We start from the raw sequence: 18,695 nt of genomic DNA, 5'->3' as shown, positions 1-18,695 counted from the left end.
ATTATAGCCATTCTTAACAGGTATAAGGTGATATCTTAGTGTAGTTTTGATTTGCATTTCCCTGATGATCAGTGACGATGAGCATCTTTTCACGTGCCTATTGGCCATCTGTATATCTTCTTTGGAGAAACGTCTATTCATATCCCCTGCCCATTTTTTGATCGTATTGTCTGATTTTTTGTTGTTGAGATTCATCTTCATTATAAAAGGAGAATTCTACTGGTTACAGAATCTTTGGTTGGTATTTTTTAAGAGCACTTTGCACATGGCCATATCTAAGAGAACTGGAGCAGAGAATACAACCTGTTGAATAAAACAGGAATCCATGAATCTACGTTCTATAAATAAATGAATGAATACATAAATTAGATAAAAGGGAAAGCACTTCCTCAGTAGAATGCCAACTGACACATGTAGAAGGACTTGTGGATATATGGAAGTCACTCCACACAGTCGTCACAACAATGGTTGACTGTTGGGGTGAAGGCTGGATGAAGAAGAGAGAATCAGCGTCCATGGGATGCTCATCAGAGCAGGTCATGGTGCCAGCTTGGAGAAACTGACAGACACCAGTGCAGCCGGGTGACACGGTGGATGTCCCCATGGTGGGACAGGGTGACTGTGTGTGCCCTGACATGATGTGCCAAGAAGAGGCAGCAGTTATGGGCATTGCTGCTAGGAGAGCTTGGTCTGGTCTTATGAGGAAACAAACACCAGACAAGCCAGCTCATGGGTCGTCTTCTAGAATTTAAGGACTGTATTCTTTAAAACTGTTGAGGATGGCAAAGACAGGGAAAGCATGAGGGTCTGCTCCAGCCTGGAGGGGACTGAAGAGGTGTTACACCTGGAGACAGGGTGTGTTCACACGGGACTCTGGACCTGAGGGGTAAAGGAGTCTGGCCGCGACGGCTGACGGGCCGAGCTGTGTCGGGGCCGAGCGGCCTGGGCTGCGGGCAGTCCTGCGGAGGAGGCCCTGTCTTTCAGGGGAGCAGGCACCACAGCTGTAACCTGCTCTCAGCGCCTCAGAGAAACTCTGACGACCCAGAGGGGAAAATATGGCACGATGTTCACAGCTGGGGAGTCCAGGTGAGGGGGACATGGGAGTTTTTACCCTGTTTTACCATTTTTCTGTGTGTTTGAGACATTTTCAAAACAAATTATAAAAATACCAAGTTGGACACTCATCTTACAACGTCTCTCTCTCCAAATATACTCCCAAGAATTTGGAAAAAGGTAAACATTAAAAACTAGAAGAAAATGATCTGGGAATGGGAAAAAAATCTAAGCATAAAAACCTATGAAATAAAAAAGATAATAGTAACAGATTTGAGAAGATAAAAATGTTAAATGTCTAAAATGCAAAAAATCAAATACAAAATGAGAAAGCACATTGGGTAAAAGGTCATACCCTTTATATCGAGGGTTTCATGCACATGAAGGGAAAGAGAAAAACAGACAATTCATAGAAAACCCACAAGATGCCCAAGATGAAAACGCTCAGAATCGTTGACAGTCACAGAAACGAGGCCCTCTCCTTTCAGACTGGAAAGGGGGCACCACAGACACTCAGGGTGCCAGACGCCCCCGGGGCAGCCCTTGTAACTTGTTGACACTTATCAACACACAGAGGGTCCCTGTGCTCCCTGTGACCTTCTGGAAACGTAGCTGGGGACAGAGTCAAGTGAGTACACGTGTCCTCATACGAGCCCCCCTCACCCCGACGTGAGGTCGGCCCCAGGAGAGGCAGGGAGGGTGCTCCAGGCCGAGAGCACAGCTGAGCAGGGTGGCGGGCACACGCCAGCCAGACCCCGGGTGTCTGTGTGGGGAAGGAGGATGCAGCGGTTCCAGAAGCTGCCAGTCGCTCACATGCTGCTGGCCTCCTGTGAAGACAATGGGAACCATGAAGCTGGGCCACAGGCGGGGGCATGGGTGGGGCGCGGGCAGCACCAGGGTGGGAGGGCAGCTTGTCCAGCCCTGTGCAGGCAAGGACATGGGCCCCACAGGATGCTCCCAACCAAGGCGGGCGCACAGCAAGAACATGCACCCTGGAGAAACGCGACTTGCATCACCAAGGAAACGCATCAACAGGCAGCTGAGCAGGACTTGAGCACAAGTGTCACCAATGCTCCCCAAGGTGTGACAGGTGCTCCATCCATGGGGACAAGCCAGCTGAAGAGTGGCACATCAGATCACTGCGACAGAAACTCAACTGAGGGGCGCAGGAGCTGTACCTGTGAGCCGCTTGACAGAACCCAGGTGGGAAGCACAAAGGAAAAGTGCTGGGACAGACAACAGGGCTCCCGCGGGAGAGGCAGGGAGGCGGACGCGAGCATGCAGACCTGAAGGAGGCCTGAGCGGGATGAGCACTCGAGCCGGGCACCTCATGGCCAGCAGACACCCCAAAGCTTCCAGAGGCAAAAGCACAGCACCGTGGACACGGAGGACAGGCTGGCGCCACCTCCCCAAAGTGCTGAAGGACGAGGGGCCTGAGCCAGCGCTCCCGGGGCACCTACACACTCGCTCAGGGTGTGGGTGGAACCAGAGGCTCCAGAAAGGATGCCCAGGAGAGCTGCACCTGGAGGCCCTCACTGAGGCCATTACTAGAACGGCAGCGTCAGCAAGAAGAAAGACGGATCTAAGAAGCGAGATGCAGGCAGCAACGGCGAGAAAGGACAGAAGAGCTCATGGTGCAGAACAAGTATTGGTCACGAATTTAAACGTTTCCAGGATGGCAGCGAGATTAATTCCACGGAGTTGGCTGGCGTTTGGCGAGGGAGGGACATGGAGGCAGAGAGCCCGTGTGGGCGACCGTACTGGCCAGAAGGCCTTGTGCTTCACAGCACTAGGGGCGACAGGGGTCGGGGGGCAAGAGGGCTCACTGTGACCCCAGGGGGAAGGGCCTGAACCAGCGGGTGTGGTGGGCACTCACTTCGGAAACCGACCAGAGACTCCAACAATTCTCAGTCAGCCAGTCCCGTGACACAACCTTTGCTCAAACCCAGGAGACACAGCAGTTTCTTCCGTGACATGTTAAATGGTGCTCACGAAGGTGTCCCTCAACAGACCCAGGAGCTGCACCACTTTGGGGAGTGTGTAGCCGCCCACGCTGATGTCACTGAAGGACAACACTGGACAAGCTGTGACGGATGGGATTCAACATCCCTTCAGGGGAACACATTTCAACACGCGTGTGGATCTGAGGTGTGGTCTCAGGGACGTGCACTCACCCATGCGTCCATCCTGCGGTGGACTAATCAGGGAGATTCTCGTCGGGCCAGCTGCTATTTCAGGCTAAGCACATAAAGAGAAAAAAGTCGATGACATGTGAGAGCTGCCACTCCTGGGAGCAAGAACCTCCTCGTTGTTAACTAGGAACCCAGCTCCTTGGGCTTATCAGCCTGACAAATTCCTGGCTGATGCGGTTTCGAGCTCACGTACGTGGAGGGCAATGCAGCAAGTCCCTGATGCGCCCACTGCCCACCAGGCCACAGCAGCGAGGGGATGAAGGGGTCACCAAGTGCTTGTAAGAATTTTGGCAGAGAGAAAAAGGAAACAAAGTTCTTGGCTGTCATTAGAAATTTTAAAATCTCGAGTAAATCCTCATTTTGGGTGCATAATTTTGTCACCTTGAAATCCAGGTGTTGATGACAGGGGCGTGGTAGTGTTGTTTGCAGGCGGCAGTGTGTGCTGGGCCCTACTCCAGGCCGTGCACACACGTCAGGGTCACCACCCCTGACTCCCCGAGAGGGAGCCCAGAGGGACAGCAGCTTGTCGGGCTGTGAAGCTGGCGACAGAGGCCACTCTGTACCCAGGGCCCTTCCTCTCAACCACTTGGCAGGGGGGATCTGGGGGCCGGCGGTGGACACAAAGGTGCTGCCAGGAGTGCAGACCAGGTGCTGCTTCTTGCCATCCAACCCTTCATTTCCATGGTCGGTCCTGGCCCCATTCCTGTGGCCCCTCACACTCCCGGCCCCCACTAGTCTGTCCCCAGACTCGGCTACCACCACCACCTGTGGCCCTGCTGGGATCTCCGTGGCCCACCTTCCCAGCTCCTGTGCCCTGGCACACCCACCCCAATGATCCTTTGCTCCACCACCGAGCGGCCTCACTCCAGAGCACAGGGCACCCTCTGCAAACACACCAACCCCAGCTCTGTCTCGGCTCATGCCCAGGCAGATCCCAACCTTGGAGGCACAGCTCCCTCAGGCAGACAGGCTTTGCAATTGGCACTGCACTCCTGGCAGGCCAGCATCCCCTGAACCCTCCACTTGGCACGTCCTCCATCCAGCCATCCAGCCTCCAACCACCCAACCCCTTCTCTCCCCATCCACTTCGGGCTGATACCTCACTCACGCCCAGACAGAAGTTCTGAAACCGGGAGCGTCTCCCCCTGCCATCTGTGCAAACGGCAGGGCTGGCTCCAGTGCGTCCCCTGCCCTGTTCAGGGGTGCTCTCACCGTCACTTCTGTGTCCTTCCCGTCAGCTCCCATAGCTTCCACACAGCTCACCATAAGAAGAGCCCCAACCTCCGAGCCCCTCCCAGCCAGAGGCTCAGTTCTCTGCTGCATTTAGAGTGACTCTCGAGAGGGCCTGTCCTGTCCATACTTCCCCTGGGGGCTCCCCTCCCCATCTGTGGCCGCCCGCCAAGTCGGGGTGCCCAGATGCCTGCCGTCCCCATAGGCCTGCAGCATCTCTGACATAGGCTCTCAGTGCTGCACATGCTGGCTCACGCTGCGGCAGCCCTCTGCACACCTGCTCCTCTTGAGGCCTTGTCCCGGGCTGTCCCCTCATGACTGCCACCTCCAGCCTGTTGTGCATATCACGCCACACACATCCAGTGCAGGCCAACTCCAGCCAACGATGCAGCATTTGAAACTTCAACAGAGAAAAGTTATTTCTACACACGAGGACAAAATCACTAATGTCAGGTAAGAATCAGGTGAACTGTCTCTTCTCACTCTTACCTCCTCACGAGAAAAGACTCTCATTTGTCAGGTCAGTTCTTGAGTGCTCCGGGGAAGAATTCAGTGACAGATGAAGCAAAAAGAATTTAAAGACCCAGAGTGGGGGCCGGCCCGGTGGTGCAGCGGTTAAGTTCGCACGTTCCACTTCTCGGCGGCCTGGGGTTCACCGGTTCAGATCCCAGGTGTGGACATGGCCTGGCTTGGCAAGCCATGCTATGGTAGGCGTCCCACATATAAAGTAGAGGAAGATGGGCATGGATGTTAGCTCAGGGCCAGTCTTCCTCAGCAAAAAGAGGAGGGCTGGCAGTAGTTAGCTCAGGGCTAATCTTCCCCCCTCAGAAAAAAAAAAAAAATGACCCAGAGTGCCCAGGAGGATGGCCACAGCCCAGAGGCCTGGCCAGGTGGGCCCAGCCTGGGGGAGGGCACTGAGGTGGCTGTGCGGGGACAGGGTGGTTAAGGTGCTACCGTGAGCACCTCGAGTGAGATGCGCCAAGATGGGGCCTGTGAGGACCTGTTTTCTGGAGCGCGTTTGGGAGTTAGTTACTGTCTAGGGTCTGGGGTGCTGGCTGCTACATTCAGGACTTGAACCGTCACTTGGCTTTCCACTTTGCCAGGTGGCGAGGCCAACATGCAGAGCAGGACCAGGACTGGCCTGGAGCGGCACTGGGAAGCCACGGGGCCTCAGGTGGCACCCACGTCAGCCGCGCTCCGAGGAACGCATCTTCAAGTGGAGGCCCCTAGTTGGTAATCCAGGAGTCACAGGGAAACAGGAGCCGAACACATGCCAAGTGCCAGGAGGAGACGCAGGGCAGGCGGCAAGCGGCAGGAGGAGGTGGCGCCAACAGGCATGGCACTCACCCTCTTCCCATGTGGCCCAGACGTGCCCGTAGAAACGGCCCAGCTCCCTCACGGCTCTCCTGCCCCAGCTGCCCGGGCCCCTCCCGACACCTTCTCAGCTATGTGCACCAAGCACAGAGGCCGGGCTCGGCTTCACGTTCTCCCTCTATCCACAACTTGCTCACAAGAGAATCTTTCCTGCCAGAAAATAAACGCTCTGGAAAGACCCAGAACTTTTGTGATGTCAGAGAAGCATAGAAGATTCTTAAATGGGCAGAAAGGCTTGGGTGTCCAAGGCTCCCTTCCAGGTTATCTGAGGCTCCGGGTCTGTGTGTCCTTGTCCGGGGGCCACCTATAGCACCGAGCTGCACAAAACAGGCGGCACCAGCGATGTCCCTCGTGGCAGCCGCGGCGTGTTCTGCCTGGTGCTCCGCGCTCTCTCCCAACGGCCGAGGTGCACGCAGTCTGAATCCTCCTCGAAACCAGTCTCACGTTTTACCAGCTTCCTTCATTAATTCGTGAGTTAAACAAAGTACGTATCACTTTCTATTTGTAAGTCACAATCCTGCCTCTAAAAAAACCAAGCTCTGTTAACATTGGCCAGTTGTGGGCAGTACCAAATCCTGTGCTCCTTACGGCTAAAAGCCCTGACTGGGAGAGCCCGTGCCCACGTCCACGGCTGATGTGTCACCAGCATCTCTATCCTCACTTGCAGGTGGTTGGGCATTGGGCGGACAGCAGGCTCTGCCTCTCCCACTTTCTCTCCCAGGACCCCAGGCTTGGCCCAGGGCAACAAGGAGGAGGGAAGACGAAGCCCCTGAGGATGGGCAGGGCAGCTGACCCTGGTGGCATGGCCCCAGGCCTCTCTCACGGGTGTGTGAGGTGGGCACTGTGCCTCCCAGGCTGGATGTGGCACTCGCGCTCTGCTTCTCCAGCAGCCGCCCCGACGAGCAGCCCTCTCTGTGGCCACTCGCCTCTGACAAGCCCTCCGGAGCAGGGGCCCCGCCAAGAACACCCCAGACAACACTCCTCTGGCGGCCCATGGCAGGGGCCCAGAGCCCATCCTCATTCACCTTGAGGAGTGGGGAACTGCCCACTGCTCCACCCCGACAGGCCGGCAGGCCAGAGGGTAAGGCCTGGTCCCACCTGTGCCATCTGGGTGGTCTCCCGCAACCTCAGCTCAAGGTTTCCAGGAGACATCTCTCATTCCGCCCCATTCAGGGCTCCCAGCAGCTCCGCCAAAGACGCCTTCACGTGCACCAGGCCTGGGCTGAGACGGGCTCCAGAGGCAAACAACTGGGTTGACAAGTTTCCTTGAAAACTTGCACTCTGTTCCGGCACAGCGGTTGGCAAACTACGCCCACAGCTGGTTTCTGTCACTAAAGTTTTACTGGAATGCAGCGGTGCCCACTTGTTTCCACACTGTCAGTCAGAGGCGAGCAGTGGCGACAGAGACCCGTCGGTCCAGTCTCAACCGTCTACTGTCTGGCCCCTGATAGAAACATTCTCTGAGATCTAGCCTCGAGCCTCGCTCTGGAATTTCACAAGAGTTCACTACACCCAGGTCCCTCAGCGGCAGTTTCCAAAGTGATCCCAGGGACATGAAGTCAGTTCAGCCTGTTGTCTTCAATCTCAGAACAAGGCCATGCATGGGCTGAGGCACGTGGTCCACCCTCAGGGAGCACAGGTGAGCTCCAGGAGGCCTTCCTCATGAGCTGCTGGCGAGGCATGAAGACGGTGGGGTGCTGGGGTGCAGAGGGCTGCAAACGCCCAGGGCAGGTAGGGGCAGCCAGGGCCTCCCTCCGAGGTGTGACAGAAAGCATGTGCTGTCTGGTAGCACAGCCGACACTGGTGGGATGGGAGGCGTGGGGAGATGAGTGGGCCTAGAGAGGAGGTGTGAGCTCACACCAACCGATAAGGACTGGGTGTCCCCCCCAGTCACAGCACCCCAGCTCACAGCAGCTCTGCACTCCCATCTTCTTACCCTGGAAGCCAGGCTCCCCTGTAATCTGGGTCCAGGAGGGCTCCCCTGAAATGAGCACTGTTTCTCATTAACAAGTCTACACGGTAGGGTCCACCTTACAGGACTACCAGGAAGCCTGAGTTCACATCCACACAGTGCTTGGGATGGCACTATGCAACACCATCCCAAAGCAGGATGTGAATGAGTAAGTCCCCAACACTCACAAGTAAGTGTGCACAGACCACCCTGCTCACTGCTTGCAAGAACTGGCTGCACTTCCTGGCGTGGTTCGCTCACCCTCCCAACACCTGGGCCTTTTTCCTCCCCCAGCCTCTCCACTGGTCACTTCCCCCATCTTCCCAACTCTGGTGCTGGCCCCTGGAGTCAGATGGCGCTCTGCCTGGGCTGGGCGGTGATGGGCTGGGCCTGGTCTCCCTGCACTTCTGGCCACGTCTCCTCTGGGCATGCTTCTCTCCAAGGTGAAGCTGTCGCCTCCTGTTCTTCAGGGCCCTTCACATTTCCAACCCACCTCTTTACCTGGGCTGACAGGATTTATCCTGGTTTTACTCAGCCTGGTTTCCACCATCGCTCCAGCCTGCAGGTGGAGCACAGGGCTGCCAGCCCGGCAGCTGCTTCTCCCCACGCAGCACGGGACCTGCCTCCTGCTCTGACCACAGTCAGGCCCTGAGCAGAAGGAATGTGCACGTAACGGTCGCTCGGGACCTGGTTTACAAACCATATCCCAACTGGCTCACCCCTTGGTCTTACATATGTGAAGAGACACTGTGATCGGTCCACTGTTAAATGAACGGTTACATTTATTAGTGCCGAGAAAAACTGCGAATACTAAGTATCTGGGAAACAAGTGACACAGGAGAACAGACAACTTACTTTCCTCAGTGGGGAAGGAGTGAGGTCAACTTCCATGGACTCCACTCTGTTAAAGAGACAGTGATGCACGTTAACTGGGCCTGGGACTCACCTACGGTGGAACAACGCCAATTCAAACAGACTCACAGTAAGACCCCGTGTGAACATTTGCATCGTCCTTCAGGCCCACGACGCTATCAGACTGCAGGGAGTTACAGACCTGATCACTGGCTTCTCCCTTTTCAAAGCTCTGTGCTGGCCACCCCGTCTGGAAAACACTCATTCATCCACAGGGCACTGAGGCCCTTCCCCCTCTGGCCCCCGTGAGCTCTGGAGTCCGGCCTTCCCATCTCACTGCCTGCACATGCCCGTACCCACTGCCTCCTGGCTCAGACAGCCCCTCTTCTGGTTGTCCATCCCAACTCTTCTTACTCCTGCCCAAACCTCCTGGGAGCAGGAGCACCTTATTTACTTTCGTTAACACTTTCTGCCTGGCACATACATTTTTCACAATTAGTGCTCATTAAGTGTTAGTTTTTTAATTAATTAGCCCAAAGGCTGATGTGGAAACATCATTTGGGCATCCCCGCAGGAGAAAAGAGGCAGAAAGAAAGAAAGAACAGAGGAAGAAAGGAAGAGCGAATCGTCTAAACAACGACTTTCTGAAGGCATGCTAAATGTGAGATGCTGTGCAGCCAGAGGAAGCACCAGGGAAGGAGTGAGGGCGCCGGCCGGGCCCAACTGGCTGCCTTGGGCGACCTCCCACGGGGACCTCCCGGGCTGCACAGGAGCTCAGATCCAGTCACTTCAAGGAAACAACGGTGGAGTAGGAACACACACCAGGGACTGCCCCCTTCAGCAGGGGTGGGTCTGGGTCCCCGCGGTGCCACCAGCACAGCCTCTATTTCCTGCCCTGTTTCCTCTGTGTTGGATCCATTTCCAAGCTGCCTCCCCTAGGCTGGCCATCCTGATCACAGAGGAGAGTCCCAGGGACGATACTCATCGTGCAGCCTGGGTCGTGTGACCACTCCCAAACCAATCACTACGGGCACAGGAACAGACCTGTGACTGGCAGCCTGGACCACACACCTGGTCTGAGGACCGGCACCTGCGGGACGGGCATGCTCCTGAGTACCTGCGCTGACCATCCAGTATTAGGGGATTTCAGGGGGAAGGGATGGGGGGACAGACGCAGGCGTGTCAAAGGCAGGATGTATGCAACTTCCAAACATCAGTCCAGCGGTGTCCACAAACTCTCAGACCAGCCCCACCAGACGCACACACCTTTCAGAGGCGGACGAGTCCGGTGGCAGGAACGGACACCCATGTGGCTGTGCTGAAGGGGCTGTGGCAGAAAGCCCAGCATCAGAGCACACTCAGGGCTGCGCGGGAGCACTTCCCCTCCCCCTCGAGGCGGCGCTTCACTTACTTGAAACTGAATTTCTTATTGTGCTGAAAACCGTCTGTTGTGATGATCTCATACTAAATAGATGGAAAAATGGTATTAATTAAACCATGAAAACTTACTGCCAGTTAATCCATTTCAGTTGAAAGAACAAGACTAAAACAGCTGAACGCTCTCCCTGGCCCCATCCCCTCAGACCCTCCCAGACCCACTCGTCCCACATACATGTCCATAATCCATCCCAGAGATGCTCCCTGAGGACAGGCACGCGGCCTGTGGCTCCCTGACTCTCGAGAGCCCAGAGCAGTACCGAGAACACAGTGGGGCTCAATAAAGGCCTGCTGAGCGACTCACTGACCACGTGGGAGGAGCACCACAGCCTGCCAGATCTCCTGAAGGGCGCATGCACCTGCTTCCAAGTGACTCCGCAAAAAAATGACACGCTATGGGCACATGGGGAGGATGAGCGACAACACCCGGGACAGAAAGCCAGGGCCACGGACACCACTCGGGTTAAAGCTGCATGGCTTTAAGGGCGAGGAGGACACGCACAAACGTGGTCTGGGCCTGCAGAGTGCACGGGCCTCCTCCCTGGAGGAAAACCCACAGGGTGCATCCCAGGAGGACCCGCTGCGAAGCGCCACGATGCCAGAAACGCTCCACCTGGAGCGAGAGTCCAAGGGACACAGGCGGACCGGGACTCCCAAGGACCTCAGAGTCGGGAACTAAAAACTGCCTGTGAGATGCCGCAAGAAAGACGGCAGAAAATAAGCAAGGAACGTGATATAAAAATAACTAGGAGTGTTCTAGAAATGTAAAATTGAGCTGCCAAAGTCAAAGCTTGATGGAGGAGGTGTGCAGCAGCAGAGCTGGAGGGACTGGGCCTAGAGATTGAGGAGGCCACCTGGACGGTCAGAGCACTGCCAGGAGAGTGACACAGCAGGTTACGGGGCCCAGAGACAGAACAAGCAGGCCTGCCAGGTTTGGAACAGGCTGCAGGAGACTGCAAAAGGGCAGTTTCTGAAAAGATAACGGCTGGGAATTCTCCAGAATTAATAAACGACCACATTCCACAGAAAGCAAGCAGGTTACATTCCGAGGAGGATGACTTGGAGCGCGCCCACGCTCAGGCACCGTGTGACGTCGGCCACTCCTCCTGTGAGCTGCGCGGCAGGGTGGAGGGACGGGCGGGCTCGCAGGCACACGAGGTCTCCACTGCATTGTTTTCACAATCCTTTAACAGGTGTGAAAGTCATCTCAGCTCGGGGGCTACGCAACAATGTGCCATGGGCTGGACTTGGCTGCAGCTTGCTGAGCCCCGGAACACACCCTCACGAGGCAGTACCTGCAGCGACGACGGCTGGCAGAGGTGAGGTAGGACAGCGCGACAGACTCTCCCAGCTCCTCCTCCAGCCCATGGTCCTGGGACGGCCACACTAGTTAGCTGCCCAACGCATCTACATGCACTGCGTGGGTCACCCCTGCACACGCAACCAACTAGGCAGACAGCAGCCCTGCAGCGCCATTGACTCTGCAACCTTTAAATAACGTGCAACTCACCAAATCAGGGCTTCTAAATATTCACCACATTACAACACTTAACAGAAAGCTACACTGCATCTCCTAACATCAAAGATGATGTGGAAGGTGAGACGCGCCACATTTACACATGGTGCTAGCTGACCTTGGGTGCGTGATGGCTTCCTCACTGATAACTGGATGTGCTGCGCGCTCATCCTTTCATAAATGCACAATTCCTGGCAGAACGGAGGCTACCAGCTGCAGGTGGGGGTCCCATGGGGCCCAGCCTCAGAGGCCCTCCAGGTGCAGGGCGGTCACTCTTGCAGGCAGCCAAGTGCCTGCGCTCTCCCAGGCCACCCCTATCACCTCAGGAATCACCTGGGGGCCCCAAGGGGAACCACCCATATTTGTTTCACTCTTTCTCTCCTTTTTCTTCCCTTCAGCCTCCCACCGCATTTTTGCTTTGACGGAAGTTTCTAGCAAGTGAAAGCGCTCCTCCTTCTGTTCCCCTGGCTATGACTGAGGCTGCACCTGCAGCAGCGCTTTCTCTAGACCTGAGTTGGAGGCGAGGCCTCAGCACAGGCAGAGGCCCCGAGCTCACGAGAACTCACCTCTGCAGCTCTTGGATCCGCAGCACTGACTTCCGGAGGGAGTCTTCCAACTTAGAAATCTGAACACAGTGAAATGACTTCGGTTATCAGATTGTGCAGTGACAGTGCCAAGATGACATGCCGGCCCCCTAAATCCCTTAAACTATGATCAGAACATGAGTTAGTGGGAGCTGCCCTCATCCTATTTATCCGTGAATTTGCACAGGGGTCACGTCATCAGCTACTTAGGAAACCAGCTGGAGCACAAGGAGGCAGGTTCCGAGCTGGCACCCCCAGCACAGGTGGGGCTGAGACGCGCTCTAGCCCTGGCCGGGTCGTTGTTGGTGTGCCCTGCCCTCGACACGGGAGAGCTGCTGCTCCGTCAGGTTTGGGTCCCTGCCGCGTAGCAGCTGCTGGACCTCCAGGCAATTACATTCTCTGATCCTACATCCACCCCTGTGGAAAGTAGTTAATCCACCTGCCCTCGAGGTCTGCTGTGAGGACTGGGAGGTAATACACACAGAGGCTCGGCCAGGTACCTGTGGGCAGGACTCTGGGCAGGCATAAGGGAAGACGGGCTGTGCCGGGCGAGGGCAGGCTGGACAGCTCCGTGGAGACTGCCTGCAGGGGCTGGGGCAGCAGCCATGCGTCTCCTCTAGGCGACTTGTGCAGACCCATTGCAGGAGCGGCCTGGGGCCCATGAGGAGGAGGGAGGTGGCAGGAGGCACTGTGCATGCAGCCGGCCAGGCCTGGAGCAGCGCCACCCTCACACCTGCACACTCTGCACGGAGGTAGGGGGGGCACTGCAGGAGAGATGGGGTGGCCAGGCAGCTTCCACACTTAAAGAGGTGGCCACAGGATTGCCTGGCTCCAAAGCTAGGTTCCTTACTACACAGCCTCGAAAGGTGTTAAAAAAGGACTTTGATTTAGAAAAACTATGATGGTTGAATAAGGAAGCATCTAAGTTGCCTCCCATGTTCCAAAGGCCCTGATACAGCTCCCGGCCAGGTGAGGGGGATGCCCCGTGGGGTTGGGCCCCAGCCACGAGGAGCTGGCCACCATGGCTGCCCTCCCCCTGCCCCCTCCCCCTGCCCCCCTCATCTACACGTCCCTCCAGGAGACTTTAATCTGAGTCAAAGCTGAGGCTCCAGATTAATGGTGTCTCCATTAAAGCTTTATTTTCCTTCCTATTAGTTTAAATATCAAGTGAGGAGGATATTTACAGGGCAAACAAATGGGCATTTTGAACTTCCTTCTCTGAGGATCAGCGGGAGCAACTTCATAGTTGCCGTTTATGAAAAAGTGCCTACTGGGTTTTGGGGATAACGTATTGAGTGCCAAGGTGAGATCGCCCTGGGGACCACGGTCAGTCCCCAAGAGGCTATGTGGCTGACCACAGAGAGGAACCGTGCGACAGGCTGGGGTCGGCCCTGGGGCCACCACCCTGAGACATGGCGTCGGGCGACAATGTGACACCACAGCAAAGGATCAGAACTTCATGAGGTGACGAGTTGACTGCATTTACCTTTTCTCTATAGAAGGTTAACAGTCTCTTCCTGTGTTTTTCTTGAAATTCTGAAATCTGAGAAGACAACACAGGTCAGCTGCTGACAGGCTCAGGCCACTACTGCAAATTCGGTCCCGGACACTAGGGGCTGGGAGGAAGGGGCAGCGCAGGCTACAGAGCGCTCTGCCCCTGTGCGTCTCCCAGACACTCATCCCCCACCTGCCTGCCGCCCAGACGTGGGCTCCGCTGCAGCAGGGGCTGCCGGCTGACGCCCTGTGCCCAGAGCAGACGGCCGGTACCGCTGGATAATGAATGAGCGAATGAAAGAATGCCGTAGGGCAGACTCAGACACAAATGCAGCAAGGGTGGCACACGCCACGTGAAGACACACAGACACCAAGGGCTGCTCTGCCTCCCTTCTGTGTGGCCTCAGTGGCATTCTGGGCCCTGGCCTCGCGATGCGATGTGACTCATGTGGGCCAATCACAGTGTGCCATCCCCTGGCAACGGTGAGCGGATCACGGGACGGCCTGCTGACCAAACAGCATCGAACAGGCACACCCTGAAACTGGGACAGGGGCTGGGTCTGGGGTGGGGAAGAGCCAACGCAGGGCGTGATGCCCGCAGAGACCGGTAGAGCTGTGAAACTCCCAGAGCCCAGTGACCCTTCCTGGACTCCCAGGGCCAGCAGCACCTGGAACCGGCACCACCCCTGGCCTTCCACTTTCCTGAGCACCCACTTCCATGTGTGCAGTGCATCTAGTTCCCAGGTCCCTGAGGCCACCAACAGACAACAGTGTTGCGAACCATTCAACAGTGCATCTAGTTCCCAGGTCCCTGAGGCCACCAACAGACAACAGTGTTGCGAACCGTTCAACACTGGCCCACAACCACTCCAGGGAGGAAACAGCTATTTCACAGCAGTGAAGTTTGCAAACAATGGCACCTACCCTCTCAAAATGCTACATTGTAACTGCTTAAGCCTAACTGTGGACTGCTCTCTGTGCACAGCAGAGCCGGGTCTGGCCACTTCCTATAAACCCACCACCCACGTCCCTCCCCCTCAGAAATCGGCTGATACACTGCAAACATTAGGGCTGGCTAGCCTCCTCCACAAGGCTCACTGGTCTAGTCGAAGCCAGGGGGAAAAGCCCTCTGTGGAAGGAGGAGGACCCAGCCCATGGCGGGTCTTCACTGCCTCGTCTAAGGCCGCACTGTCTCCAGAAGGTGGGCCTGAGGTCAGGAGTGACAAATGCCCTCTTCACAGTCTCCTACCCCTGGCTCCTGCATCTTCCGAGGGATTCAGAGCTCTCAGGGTCTGGAGGATGTGCCACGTGGGGCTCCTCTGGAGCCCTCCCACTCGCTGAGATGAGGGACCCCGGGTGTCCTCCTGCAGGAATCCTCATGGCCCACAAGGCCACATCCTGGAAAGACTCCCCGACCCCACTGACAGTTTTCATGTCCTGTCGCCCCTTGGATCTGGCTTCCAGGAGAGGGGTTCTGCTGGCAGACACCCACTGGTCCTCACTTCTGGGCCAGTGAAGCCTCACGTCAGCCTGGGACCCACGGATTTGCCTTCTCTTCCCTTTCCATCGCACACTGTGTGGGGCAGCGAGGCAGGGACCAGGCACAGCTGGGAGGAGCTCTGGCAGATCTAAAGCTGCCTTCCCCAGGAGCCTTTAGAGACAAGGCTGACAGTCATGTCTCCTCGGTCTTACTCCTCCATGGGTTCTACACCAGCAGCAAGAAGAGAAAAACGTCACCACTGACCCCTGACCTTGTGTCTTGGTGCAGGGTCCAAACTGAGAAAAAGAAAGTACCAGCATCTGGGAGCAACCAGAGATGGCCGTTCTGGGGTGTCCAGGAACAACCAGTGCCAGCTGTTCTGGGGTGTCCAGGAGCAAATAGGGTCAGCCGTTCTGGGGTGTCCAGGAACAACCAGTGTCAGCTGTTCTGGGGTGTCCAGGAGTGACCAGGGTCAGATGTCCTAGACGTCCAGGAACAGGATGTCTCCAGCTGGCACTTGGGATCGTCACCGTGGAGGCACTGGGCTCAGTAAGGCCTATGCACAGGTAAATGGCTGTTTTTACTCTGGCAAGCCGTTTTTAAACCAGGACCGTGGTGAGAACAGGTGTGCAGGCCCCTGCAACTGGCACAGACGTGACAGGGAAGGCAAGGCTACAGCAAGAACAGGGCCACAGGCAAAGCTGACCCCAGGAGAGAGGCCTGCAGGGGGGACACGAGGCCGCAGAGGGGACCACTCTCACTGAGAGTGGAGTCCTGCAGAGCCTCATGCAAGCTCGGGAGCAGCCTGCACCCCACATCCCTGCGTCACGCATCTGCACTGGGTGGGGACCAGCCTTTGGGCCTTGAGCTTGTCGGCCTGACTCTGACCAGGTGTTGGGCCCCAGAGGCTAAGCTGCCCTGGCTTTGGCAGGGTGTAGACGGTAGCAATAAAACTAAAACGGGTTGAGAGAGAACATGCCTCTTGGATCAAGACAGAGGTACAGCTTGATGAGATTTTTACAAAGCCCAAAGGCTGAGGAAGCCCAGAGGCTATGCTGGACCACTAACCAGCCAGGTTTGTTGGGGACCAAAGAAGGGCTGACCACGCACACACATCCTCTGCCTGCACCCTGCGGGCTAGCAGGAGAATGAAGGTGAAGCGACTGATCACGGTGGAGGGACAGAGCAGCCTCCTCGGGCAGAGGGGCCTGGTCTTGGAGCAGGGCAGGCCACAGGTGACTGTGCTGAGGGGCGGCCAGGAGTGCCCGTCACAGGACGCTCTCCATCCATTGCCTCATTTCGTGTCTCCTTTGCAGAGCAGTGCAGGTAGCCACATTCCGATCAAGCTCCTGGTCTGCAGACGCGATGGTGACCAGCCCTGTCTCGGGGGAGAAGCTGGGCAGATGAGAAAGGGACCTCAGGCCATCAGAAAGGAAGAGTTTTAACGTTATGAACCGCATCAGGAAGGGTGACTGGGGCCCAGAGACCTCTGATGAGGGTTTCAGTGAAGGAACCTGCCATGATCCTCATGCTGGACACAGGCAGGCCCTGGGGCCTGGGCCCTCACAGCGTGGTCTCAGGCCGGCTCGAACCCTCAACGCTACCAAGGAGTCGAAAAAGCTTCGTTTACGTGGGTTTATCTGTCAGTGTTTACTTACTAGAAATTAATACTGAGATAAATCTGATATTTACTAATTCATTAAGAACCAAGTTGATACGTTGATATAAATAAGGAGCTGCAATATCAAATGCTCTGTGACCTTTGCACTTTGAGAGATAGGCACATGATGATGAGATGGTATGACCCAGAAGTGTGGAGGAGGTCACTCGGCAGCTGTCCCTTGGTCCTCTCTCCGTGGCTCGCAGGGCGTGTGGTCTGAGATGGTGGACAGTCTGCCCTGCCTCCTCCTGAGACAGCATGAGGCTCTGCGGGGCAGTCTGGAAACGCCACGTCCTTACCAAGACCGTTCCGGGTGTAGGGCTGCCTGTGTTCTGAATGTTGTGGGTGTGAGGACCTCCCACAGGTCACAAACATGGGTAGCTTCTGGGTCCCACTGCAAATGTGGAGATGGAGGTGGTCCACCTCCCCACATGGCACTCGCCTTGTGCCGACGCTGCATTCTGGGGATCCGTGTATCCCCCTGGGAAGCCTCCCAGGACGATGAGGGACAAACAGGACACTGCGGGTGCTTCAGGCCTTGTCGGAGCCAGAAAGCAGCCTCGCAGAGGAGGGGACAGTCTTGGCAGGCTGGCTGACCATGGTGTGCAGATGGACAAGCCAGCAGGCCGAGAATGGTCATGGTGAGTGCATGCTCTCTCGGCCTACTGCCCCGTGGGAAGGGCCTCAGCAGGAGGTGGCTCTGGCTGCTCCCCGACTCGGCCTTTTCTTCTGTGGTGGTCAGGGCTAGGAGGCAGCCAACAGTGGGTGCTGCACTGTTAACAGAAGAGAGGGAAGCAGGATGGGCTGGGGGCTGGGTGAAGGGCTCCCTTCTCTCCTGGGCAGCTTCCTGGACAGCCTGGTGGACCACAGGCATCCAGTGACTTGAAGGAGGTCAGACATGTGGGATGGAACCTAGGGCGGGCACAGAATTACAACATGAGAGGCTGGGGGTAGGGAGAGAGTGCAAAGGAGCAGAGAGCAGAGGTGAGCTGTGCAGGAGCATGGTGTGCTCTTGGTGACAGGGAGGGTTGGGAAGGAGATGGGAACCACAGGAGCAAAAGGGAGAGCACATAGGATGGAGGGGGTCTGGGAGTCATCAGCCCTTGGGGCCGAGAAGGTTCCATGACCCTCAGGGAAGGACAGCTTCATGCAGCAGCCCGCTGCCCCGAATCCAGACAGTCCGGACTCAGGGGCCCTTCCAAACCTGAGATCCTAGGGTCCATGTCTTGGATTGTGAGGATCAGGGGGTGTCCTGACCAAATGACCACATCTCCACATACCAAAGGCACAAACAGCAACAAATGAACAGAGCAAGCAGCGCCATCACAGTGAAGACAGCACAGATGGCAGGAAGACTCACTGGTCACACATCTCAGAAGGGACTGGCCTCCAGACCGTGTGAAGTATACGGGCTCTTTTGAGATCATTTACCCTGGGTCATCACAAACCAAGTCTCCAGGACAGACTGGCAGACAGGAGTTCTCCCGAGCAGGGAGACAGCACGGCACAGCTCACCTGCGAGGTCTCCTTCGAGTACTTCTTACACAGACCGTCAATGCCCATGAAGAGCGCCTGGATGTCTGAGTCAGTCTGCAAGAGAAAGCAAGCCACTGTCCACGCGCTGCTTCTAGAACATGCTCGTGGCCACTCGTGAAGACTGTATTGCAAGATCCAGAATTGACTGTGAATGACGCAGACAACTGCATGTCACAAACTGTCTCCACGAGGCGCTGGAGGGACGCCCACTGGCTGAGGGGCAGCACCACCTCCTGCAGGACAGAAGGGCAGTGCCAAGGGGCTCTGGGCGCCACCTGAGGGCAGCATGGCCTGGCAGTGGGCCGAGCCCTGTGGACCTCACATCCTCTATGGCAA

The 18,695-nt window shown here is 56.5% G+C and overlaps 1 protein-coding gene and 1 long non-coding RNA gene across 7 annotated transcripts in view; one reads left to right on the top strand and one right to left on the bottom strand.

Moving 5' to 3' along the window:
• Positions 1-18,695, bottom strand: part of RNF212 (ring finger protein 212) — a 41,908-nt gene that overhangs the window by 11,781 nt on the left and 11,432 nt on the right. For 4 of the 5 annotated variants that reach the window (XM_070613494.1, XM_070613493.1, XM_070613495.1 and 1 more), the window contains 7 exons: positions 18,339-18,413; positions 13,676-13,732; positions 12,172-12,230; positions 10,064-10,116; positions 9,919-9,979; positions 8,656-8,701; positions 3,228-3,291 (listed from right to left, as the gene is read on the bottom strand). In XM_070613494.1, coding sequence (XP_070469595.1) covers positions 3,228-3,291; positions 8,656-8,701; positions 9,919-9,979; positions 10,064-10,116; positions 12,172-12,230; positions 13,676-13,732; positions 18,339-18,413 — 415 coding nt within the window. Of the gene's footprint in view, positions 1-1,395; positions 1,881-3,227; positions 3,292-8,655; positions 8,702-9,918; positions 9,980-10,063; positions 10,117-12,171; positions 12,231-13,675; positions 13,733-18,338; positions 18,414-18,695 lie in introns of those variants that run through there. The other variant, XM_070613497.1, reaches the window with a different exon arrangement.
• Positions 6,095-12,328, top strand: LOC139082417 (uncharacterized). 2 transcript variants are annotated; one of them, XR_011538392.1, is made up of 3 exons: positions 6,095-6,333; positions 11,283-11,413; positions 12,004-12,328. It is a non-coding gene; the product is annotated as an uncharacterized lncRNA (long non-coding RNA). The 2 variants fall into 2 exon arrangements; XR_011538391.1 differs by lacking the exon at positions 6,095-6,333 and adding an exon at positions 8,336-11,197 and having other exon boundaries at positions 12,004-12,327.

The sequence above is a fragment of the Equus przewalskii genome, chromosome 3, assembly GCF_037783145.1.
Source record: "Equus przewalskii isolate Varuska chromosome 3, EquPr2, whole genome shotgun sequence".
NCBI lineage: Eukaryota > Metazoa > Chordata > Mammalia > Perissodactyla > Equidae > Equus > Equus przewalskii.
Note: the sequence above shows the minus strand (reverse complement) of the source record. Positions and strands in the feature narration are given on the sequence as shown.